The 10,407-nt window shown below is 37.4% G+C and overlaps 1 protein-coding gene across 2 annotated transcripts; it reads right to left on the minus strand.

Moving 5' to 3' along the window:
- Nucleotides 1–1,759: 1,759 nt before the first annotated feature.
- Nucleotides 1,760–10,188, minus strand: LOC135610069 (casein kinase 1-like protein 2). 2 transcript variants are annotated; one of them, XM_065104055.1, is made up of 14 exons: nt 9,728–10,188; nt 9,594–9,634; nt 8,820–8,889; nt 8,579–8,727; nt 7,736–7,831; nt 7,565–7,635; nt 4,490–4,551; nt 4,270–4,333; nt 4,093–4,177; nt 3,896–4,022; nt 3,702–3,784; nt 3,557–3,617; nt 3,061–3,206; nt 1,760–2,274 (listed from the first exon to the last, which is right to left on the minus strand). In XM_065104055.1, the coding sequence occupies exons 1-14, from the start codon at nt 9,801–9,803 to the stop codon at nt 1,984–1,986; spliced, it is 1,422 nt and encodes a 473-aa protein (XP_064960127.1). In that variant the 5' UTR covers nt 9,804–10,188; the 3' UTR covers nt 1,760–1,983. The 2 variants fall into 2 exon arrangements, with proteins under 2 accessions (XP_064960127.1, XP_064960128.1); XM_065104056.1 differs by having other exon boundaries at nt 3,127–3,206; nt 9,728–9,953.
- Between the last annotated feature and the right edge of the window lie 219 nt (nt 10,189–10,407).

A 10,407-nucleotide genomic window follows, 5' to 3' on the forward strand; every position in this document is an offset into this window, starting at 1 on the left:
CATCATCCACAAACTAATGGGCAAACTGAGGTAATGAACAGAAGCTTGGGAAATTTGCTTAGAAGCTATGTTGATAAGAATATTAAGCAGTGAGATGTCATTCTTTCATAAATTGAGTTTGTCTACAATCGTGCATCATAGTATTTGTAAAAGTCCTTTTCAGGTAGTTTATGGTGTTAATCCTGCTAGTCCTTTGGACTTAATCCCTCGTTCTACAATAAAGCAATTTAATGGAGATGATGATGAAAGAGCTAAGCAGATAAAGAAGCTGCATGAGGGTGTGAAAGCAACCATTGAGAAGCAAAATGAGAGGTACATGCATGCTACCAACAAACACAAAAAACGTGTGGAGTTTAATGCAGGTGATTTGGTCTAGATTCATCTGAGGAAAGAGAGGTTTCCACTAGGCAAATTTGGATAACTGAAACCAAAAGCTGATGGTCTATTCAAGGTGCTTACGAGAATTGGAAAAAATGCTTATGAGATTGAACTACTTGAAGATTACGGAGTATCCCCAACATTTAATGTGGCTGATTTAAGTCCTTTTTATAATCATGTTGATGAATCAAATAAGGACTTGAGGACAAGTCTTTTTCAACTGAGGGAGATTGACACGGGAGTGTCTAATTTACTACAATCTGATCATATGAACCTTGATTTTGATATGGTATTTTTTTAGCCAACAATGATACCTCATAATCTTCAACTCAGCCCACTCAAATATGACAGCTTATCAGCAAATTCCCTGCACAAAGTTAAAGCTGTTTCAATGTGCTTTTCTTCATGACTAAGGAATGCATTAAAGGAGTTAGTTAGCAGTTGTAAACATTTCTTCATTACCAAGGAATGCATTAAAGGAGGTTAGCAGTTGTGTACACTTAATTTCAAAATTTTCTATGCATGAAGGGTTATTTTATGCACTAGTACTTATGTTTGTGTTTAGGGGTTAGAATAAACTTTAGAAACAGATGATATTTTAATAGAATCTCGCTTGGAGTGCTCCCAAACTCTGTATCTCTTGGATGCATCATTGAGTGGTGAGTCTTTTATTTTCTAATTTTGCATCCTTGTTTAATTTCCATTGAGTAATGAACTTTTTATATCCCATTGTGATTTTAAACTTGATGATAAATTACTTTTCGTTTTTATCAAAGTTGCTTCATTAGTTCGTACTTTTTTTATTCGACAAACTGTACTATCGATTTTTTTCGAATTCTATTCTATTACATCCCCCCATTCTGCATCACACCGGTATCAATAACGAAAGACAGATAATCGCAAATAGATGATAGGACAAAGATAATCATGATGGAACAAATGCCAAGGGTAATCTCATCTCTAAAAAAAATAAGAGGTATGTGAAAATAAAACAAGAAGCAAACGCTTTGCAAGAAAAAAATAAAAATTTAAAATCTTCTTGGAAATTTACCGAAAAGAAAAATCTCGACCACCATTTACTTGTCCGTGCCATCATCCTACACTTGCAACAGTTGGCACGCATAGACAGACTCGATTAGCATCCAGGAAGAACCAAAACAGTCTTTCTGCACCACTACAGCACAAACGGCCCACTACATATACTTCACATTAGAAGCTCAAACAGCATCATTTCAAAGACAGCTGATCTCATGGTTAGATACATATACAATTGGCTTCTCACGACAAAAAGTCCCATTAAATTTTAAAAGATATTTGCCAGTGTACAATTAACCACGAGAACTTTCGGAAATTATAATAAAATAATCAATGACACAGCAGAGAAGGCACACCATCAATCTTAGGCATTCGTTCTTTGGAGGGTTGAGCCCACCTTGTAATTTATATTTCATATCTGGGGGCACTTCACATCAGCACGTAGTGGTGAAGTCAGACTAGTTATTCATCCACTAGTCGATGGAGAGAACAAGTCAAGGTGTAATCCTAGTTTATGAATTTCTACAGAGGAACATGAAAAAAGAAGTTGCAGAAGGAGACTTGCGATCACTATAACTGGTTCCTTTCATTGCTGTCAAAATTTAGGGCATCCATGCCTTTGAGTGCAGATTCATAATTCTTAATGGTAGACATGTTTCTTCTGGAAGAAGTATGCCTGTGGTCTGCAGAACTAATGGGGGATCTCTGAGCATTTGAAACCTTGCGGAATGTACCTGGGCTGGCCTCTGCTGTACGACCATGAGATTGATCTGCCTCTGTGCCAAACAAATCTCTGCTACCAGAAACAGCAGCCCGCCTTGAGGATCCACTTGACTGTCCCAAAAAAGTTGAACTGGAAAACTAATATGCATGCATTTGAGGTCAGAGTTTATACAGAATAACTTAAATATATTATGCAAAGAGAAATCATGCATCAGTGGATTTAAACAGGAAATACAACTAAACTTTGCAAGCAAATCATAAAGCCATATACAACCTCAAATCACAACATATACCAAATAATAATCTGAGAGATATAAAACAGATAAATAGTTTGAGAATTGCAGGACACCCTCAAATTTTATAGTTGGTCAACATATTTCTGAATACTATATTAATCCTAGACAAGAATCACAGTGAGGCAGCAAAAACATTTTGCTCATTGTCTAAGATTTTTACAACCTTACTCATATATGATAATCATTTTAATTCAAGTTCCCGAATCTCATTCATATTATAGTGAGCTTCAATTGAGCATTTCAACAGTGGTCAGACTAAAAAATTTTAATAATTTGACTTACAACAACTTGTCATGGATCTCTATGTCAACAACAATGGGCCTCATTTCATCCATTTTGTAAGGTTTGTCAAGCACATATTTAGGTCAGTTGCTAGATCATAAAACCAAATCTAAAGATTTAAAACTAATTTAGAAGTATACTGACACACTGAATCTGATCTAGTTTTCATGAGTTGCAAATTTCTTATTTCAGAATTGTCATTTTCTTGTTGCTCTTCCAAAGTGATTATTTCATAAGAGTTGCCCTTCCATGCGAGCCACAGGTAAAACCAATGCAGATCGCATTAACATCCACAAAAGAAAGAATAATTGAGGAAAAAAGAAAAAAAACTGAATTAAAAAATCACCATAACATCTCTAATGGCAAGTGGATCATTCCCTATAGGAGCCTTCTGCTTTAATAAGCTGCCTACATTTTCAGCTGGAGGTGTAACTCGTGCACGATGAGAAGAGTCCATCACTAACCGACCATTTGCCCGCACTTCTGCACCACCTGAAATGCAATCTCAAAAAGTTTATCCCTCCAAATTATAAAAATGGACTATGTAAACTCTAATCAACACGCTAGCATAAGTAATATATATAAGCAACCACATAATTTTGCAAGCCATGCAACATGAATATGATAACAAACAAAATTGACCGAGACTGATATTAGCACAACCTAATGAAGAAAATTGTGAGAAGAAATGGAAGAGAACTAAACAGACAAACAAGCAGAATAAACTATCAAAGTCAAAATCAACAGATCCAAGATATGATGAGTTAATAACTATAGTAATGTGTTAGCAGTGTGTCACATTTGCAAACGAGTGAAAGGAGAGAGAAAGGGAGAGAGATCACCTGGCTGCCTAACATTGGCGATGGGAGGAGCCAGGCCGGAGCTAGGGCCTGCACTTGGACCCTAGGAAATAGCAGAAAAAATTATATACTTGTTCAGCAAATATGGAAAAATAATAGCAAACAGTTTCTGGTGCCTTTGACTAACAATAGCACGTGGAGGAACACCAGATATCTGTGTCTGCTGAATCTTTAAAATGGTCCAATCAAACATATAATCAAACTGAAACCCTGCAGAGAAGAGATATAGAGATGAGAATTGTTACACCCAGCATTTATATTCTGCAGTTTTATCAGCCATGTCACTAAAAGAAAAAGGTTGCAGTGAGAAGATAAATCAACCTTCACGGATAAAAAGGTCACGGAATAATCTCTTGAGATACGCATAATCAGGCTTGTCCTCAAATCGCAGTAAGCGACAATAATGGAAATACGATGCAAACTCTGAAGGATATCCCCTACATAGAGCCTAGGGAACAAGAACATTTTCCATTGTCATAACAATGAGGGAAAAGATAAAAACTCAAAAAGGAATTTACCTCAATTGATGTGGCAACTTTCTTTTCACTAATTTTTTCATATTTCTGTTTCTTAGTTCCTGCTTTTAGACCCTGCCATGGAAGGCTGGAAACAAAAAATTGAAAGGCCAATTGTTGAATAGATTGAAAAATTTTAGACATAGACAAGGGGTAAAAGGTTCCACCAAATGACCATACCTGCCCCTTAAGAAATACATAAGAACATACCCAAGAGATTCCAAATCATCCCTCCTGCTTTGTTCTTTGCAGAATAACAACACCAATCAGAATCAAGATGGAAAAACCAAAGAATAATCATATAAAAATACAGGGAATACAGGTAGAATTGTGAGATAAACAACAATAGGCTATATATAACAGAATAAATAAAAAGATGATCAGAAAATATTCCGTGTACCTATGCCAAGATGTGTGTTCACACTTGCATACCTTGCTGTTCCAGTCAAGTTTTTGTTCTCTCTGCAACATATTAAAAGAATTACCACAAAAGAGAAAGTAAGTTCTAGAAATAGCCTATAAGCATCACCATATCAGTGCTACCAATTTAAAATAAGCTGGAAATAATTAGATGCAAACTCCAGAAAAATAGATAGTTTGTGCTGGCAACAAACCCAATTATGGAACCATAACATCAAGTCACAAGCCCTAGATATGAAAAGTGTGATAGAAGAGATCAACCAAAATGAAAACACACCACATAGGAATGTAAACGCCATAGTAAAAAATTCACAATAGCCAGGGTCAACTAAGGTGAAGCTACTCAAGAAGGAAACACAAATTTCTTGGATCATAGGGACTGGTCCTTGAATGCTATTCATCTGAGATCAAAGAGAAAACCTCATTAAAAAGAATCAGCATTGATGACCATCCTGTGGTATATATATGATGTGCCTTGAAACAAAATTCTATCCTTTTTCATGATTGTTTATGAATTTAAAAGGCTTGTGTAAATGGTCCTAATTCACAAAAGTAAATCTTATATTAAAACAAAGCAAATGATCATGATTTAAAACTAAAAAGAAAATCCTCAGATAGTCAAGAAGTAGAACAAAACAGAAAACAAATTATCAAATTTTAAGGAATCATAACAAATGCTGAACAACAAAGTAATTTGCTGATGTATTTTTCACTGGTTTTTTCAGCAATGTTTCATTGTGTATCTAGAGTTCTAGTTGGAGTTATCTTGGTAGCAAGATGTCCTACTTCTACGTATAGAATGGGTTTAGAAGTTCTATGAAGTCTTAGGACTTCAGTTTAAGGAGGTCAATTTGTATGAAATTTTGTGAGATAATGAAATTTTCACTAAAAAAATTGTCCAATAAATTTCCATCCTCCAAGACCTTTGGTTTACAAACCATTTAAGTGTTGTTATACTGTAAAAAGAAAGGCATATAGCTGCTTGCAATTGGAACCTTCTACTAAATCATTTAAACGGTGACCCTTTCACCTTCCTCAAGTCCCTTTCTTTGTGTATCTAGAGTTCTAGTTGGAGTTATCTTGGTAGCAAGATGTACTACTTCTACTTATAGAATGGTTTAGAAGTTCTATGAAGTCTTAGGACTTCAGTTTAAGGAGGTCAATTTGTATGAAATTTTGTTAGATAATGAAATTTTCACTAAAAAATTGTCCAATAAATTTCCATCCTCCATGACCTTTGGTTTACATACCATAAGTGTTGATATACCGTAAACAAAAAAGGCATATAGCTGCTTGCAATTGGAGCCTTCTACTAAAATCATTTAAATGGTGACTCTTTCACCTTCCTCAAGTCCCTTTCTTTGTTCCTCACTAATCTCACAAAGTATTCTTCTCTTATTTTACTTAAAACTTATTTATCTCTTACGTCTCCTCTAAGAATATCTTCCAATTTTTTCTTCTTGTTGTTATCTTCTACACTCTTTGTAATATGCTAGATTGTCCACCCAGGGGGGGTAATCTATTCCAGCGATTTAAAAAGGCGCTCGGGCGCTCGCCTAGGCGCTCGGGCGAGGCGAGGCGAGGCCCGAGCGCCTCGCTAATCTCCCAAGCGGCGCGCTTCAAACAGGCGCCGCCTAGGCGCTCGCCCGAGCCCAGGCGTTGGGCGCTTCGGGCGAGCACCTAGGTTAACCAAGGCGACCGAACCAGGATTTTAGGTCTGATTCGGTCCTGGTTCGGTCTCCGATGGTTAGTTGGTTCAATCGAACCAACTAAAACTAATATAAGTGACAACCGAACCCTAACCCTCGTCGCTGCCGCTCCCGATCCCGATCCCATTGCTCGCCGCTGTCGCTGCTCGCAAACGCTGCCGCTGTCGCCGCTCGCGCCTCCCGCTGCTCGTCGCTCCTGCTCCCGCTCCCGCTCCCGCTCCTGCTCCCACTGCCGCTGCTCGCAAACACTACCGTTGTCGCCGCTTACGCCTCCCGCTGCTCGCCGCTGTCGTTGCCGCTATCGCCGCTCGCCGCTGCCGCTGCCTCCTTATACTCCGCTGCCGCTTCCTCTTTTCTCAGTCAGCAGGCTCAGCACCCCGTTACACTTCCTTCTTCTCCTTCTGTTAACAGTATACTGTATACTGTTAATATTGTTAGGTTTATTTGAAATTATTAATTTTCAATACTGTTAATAGATTTTCTTAATTTAATAGCATACTTTAATTTAAAATTTTAAAAAATTATATTTATTAATTATATTATATATTTTTATATTTTAGCACCTCGCTTCGCTCGGGTGAGCGCTTGGGCGAGCACCTAGCGCCTCGGGCGTTTTTGGACCTTAGCACCTTTTGGCGCCTAGCGCTTTTTAAATCACTGATCTATTCTTACAAAATCAGGACGGCAAACTATATAACAGATCAAAGTTTGTTCCAGCTGTAAATTTGTTCCAGTAGTGTTGAACTCATAATCCTCTCTTTCAAAGCTTCCCCAGCATCACAGGAAAGAAAACAATGCAGTTTGAAGGTTTATAAATATTGCTTGGGCACAAATGGATGGTGCAGCTGCATATTCTTGGTTCATAAAGACATGAAAAACTGGTGCTCTTCACCATATAACTTTGTCTATTTTTTCCCATAGTTTATTTAAAAATCAACAAAGAAACTGCCTTATACCATGATACTGCTTCCATAAGCCTCCACCTTATTTAACACAAGGTTCTGACTACCATACCATACCGGTGTACCAATCAACTGTCAATACGATATGTACCGAGCTATACCGAACATACCAACACACGGTACACTAAGGTGTACCTATATACTACCCATACCGGTCCTCTATCAGACTAGTACATATCGCCCCTACCAAGCGGTATGGTATGGTATTGCAAACCATGGTTTAACATCAGTTCATCTTATAGAAAATTTTACAAGAGATTCATGACAAATGTTTAAAGAGCTAAAATAACAAACCAGATATTTTCAAACATACAATGTCAATAACTAAAACAAAATATTTTCACATATTGTTTAGATATAGTTTAGTCAATTATATCATCTTACCTATAAGGAATATGCTGATGAGTTGAAGTATCCCTATACTTTTTAGCAAGGCCAAAATCAATCATATACACCTAGATGGAAATGCAAAAGAAACTCAATAAATAAAATGATGAAATTGAACAAAGTAGATAACTAAAAGGAAAAAATATATAGAAAAATTTAGAGGCATACCTGGTTAACTCGTCTACCAAGACCCACAAGAAAATTGTCTGGTTTAATGTCTCGGTGAAGAAATGACTTAGAATGCACAAATTCTACTCGATTAATCTGTAGTGAAAAATTTTTATGGATCAGATACCTGCCAGAGTCCAGCAATATGAACAGGCATGAATAGTGTGGCAATGGAAAAGTAAAAAAGTATTATAAGCATATTATTTCAAACAATTCAGGGTAAGGAGCAAATCAAGAAAGCACATTAGTTATTGGTTGATGAAACTGAGGAACAAAGGATCATATCTTCAATTAAGTTGAGCATTTGAATATATATTTATTATTTTTATTAAAGTTTTTTAGATCTCCCCCTACCACCCCTCATACTACTACTAATAATAATCATTTCATCTATTCTCACTAGCGTATTTGTAGGTCTCTTGAGCACATGTCAATATCAAATTAAATGATTCTCTCGTTTTATCGTCTAGCAAAGCAGCACCTAATTATTCACAAAGATATAGAGATAAATGATATCGCCAAGAAAGTCAGGAAAGCAAGAATATGACAGGTCATTCATAAAGAGAAGATATCTTCATTTAAACAAAGAAAGCAACCAGCAAAAGAATATTCAAATGTCATAATGGCAACTACCATTATGAGACGATATCGTAATGGCAACTACCACTAAATCGTAATTGCAACTACCACTAACTCGTAATGGAAGCATAGTGAGACGATATCGTAATGGCAACTACCACTAAAAGAATTTTAAACATATGAACGACAGATCAAGCATGATCCAAATGTTGAAAAGTACAGCATTATGTCAAAGCAAAAAGGTGCATTACAAGAATAGCATACCATCTGATCTGCAAGCATCAAAACAGTCTTCAGAGAAAGTTTTCGGCTGCAGAAGCTGAACAGATCTTCAAGACTTGGTCCCAGTAAATCAATCACGAGAACATTATAATCACCCTCAACACCGTACCATTTCACATTTGGAATTCCAGCTGCAAAAAGAAAAAATGGAATGACCACTTAGAAACATAAAAACTTGAAGTAAACTGCTTGACACTAAAATGATGTTGAAGAACAACATTACTTCCTCCTTGCAGGATCCTGTACAGCTTTGATTCATAGAGCAGCTGGGGATGTTTCGTCTTAACGTTTTCCTGATAAATAGAATTCAATGTATACACATGATAAAATTTATCAAGGCCATAATTTAGTACTTAACATATCCAGAGAATGAATTTTTAAATCCTAACCTACAAATCACTGCCTTAAAAACAGACATCGGAGCAACATCAGATTTTGGTTGTACTCAAAAGATGAAAAGCAACAACAGACAGCAATCTGTGAAACTATCCGAAAGGCCAAAACAGGATTACAGAACTGAATCAGAGACTCCAATTGATACTGCCAAAAGCCAAGGAGAAGTTGTTCTTCTCCCTGGCATAAGCAGGGATATCCACAAGGCAAAGTGAAGTCTGTCACACGAGTCTATACCAAATTTAGAAAGAAGTCACAGAAAGCCCGTAATAGTTTATGCCATTGATTTGAATTTAAAAAAAAACATAGAAGGTTTTATTTTGCTCATATAACTTATTTTCTGTGAAATACCCACAATCTGAAGGATACTATTAACTTGCACCACATGCATTTCCAGTTAATCAGCTTCAACATTAAAGGGAAAAACGGGCCACCCCGGGAACTTCTCTCTTCATATTAACTATAAGATTTAAAAAACTCAAAACTAAGAATAAACTGTCGCCTGAGAACAAGTTCAAGGTGAAACAAAAATAAAGTGAGCAAGTAGTATGAACATAAAGAGAATATTTAGATTGAACAGCAGACATATATGGGATATACTTACAAGTTTGATTGCAACTTCCTCGTTGGTTTGGATATTAGTACCTGCAATCAAGACAACAGTCACAATACCCCCCATAGAGCACACTGTCGAGTTTGAAAAGCCGCAGAAAATTAGGGGAAGAAGCGATCACCGACCTAGATAGATCTCCCCAAAGGACCCGCTGCCGATCTTGCGACCAAGGCGGAATTTGTTCCCAACGCGAGGCTCCATCGCACCAACGCAATCACGAGTAGGAGACCGGTACAAATCCAACTGCTGCCTAGCGTCAGAAATCACCGGATGAACAAAGCAACAAGAAGGGCCCTTCCACCTATCTCGCGAAGGCGCAACCGTTTCACGCAAGACCAGAAGGAAATCAAAGCAAAACCACGACGCGAGGGGTGGCGATGAGTTCGACGCCCATCATTTGATCGCAGTATGGACGGAAACAGAGATTGATCAGGGCCTTGGGGACTCCAAATCGGTCGAAATCGCTCGATATATTAGGGTTTCGGACGCGGAGGCGTAGAGCGAGAGGAAGGGAGCAGATCGGACGATCGAGAACGATGCGGCACAATCACTGCGATATAAATCCTACACGGGGAGATAATGAGCACATACGGGACGGCATGCCGCGTCGATGCAACGCCGCTATATGACTATTTCTCAACATTATTTATTATTTGTCATATATATATACATATATATATATATATATAATAACAAGTTCCTTAAAAAAAATGTTATTATTATTTATTTTTCTTATTTTCCGACAGTGCCTCCTGACTTTGATTTGTTCTCATAGAGATTTCCTTCCCACCTTTCAAAATAGTAA

The sequence above is a fragment of the Musa acuminata genome, chromosome BXJ2-4 (assembly GCF_036884655.1).
Source record: "Musa acuminata AAA Group cultivar baxijiao chromosome BXJ2-4, Cavendish_Baxijiao_AAA, whole genome shotgun sequence".
NCBI classification, from domain to species: Eukaryota; Viridiplantae; Streptophyta; class Magnoliopsida; order Zingiberales; family Musaceae; genus Musa; species Musa acuminata.

Coding starts and splice junctions, on each gene's coding strand:
- LOC135610069 (XM_065104055.1), bottom strand. CDS start 9,803: ATGGAGCCTCGCGTTGGGAACAAATTCCGCCTTGGTCGCAAGATCGGC. Junction 4,334..4,489: donor GAACACACATCTTGGCATAG/GTACACGGAATA, acceptor TATTCTGCAAAG/AACAAAGCAGGAGGGATGAT. Junction 3,785..3,895: donor TGACCTTTTTATCCGTGAAG/GTTGATTTATCT, acceptor TCTTCTCTGCAG/GGTTTCAGTTTGATTATATG.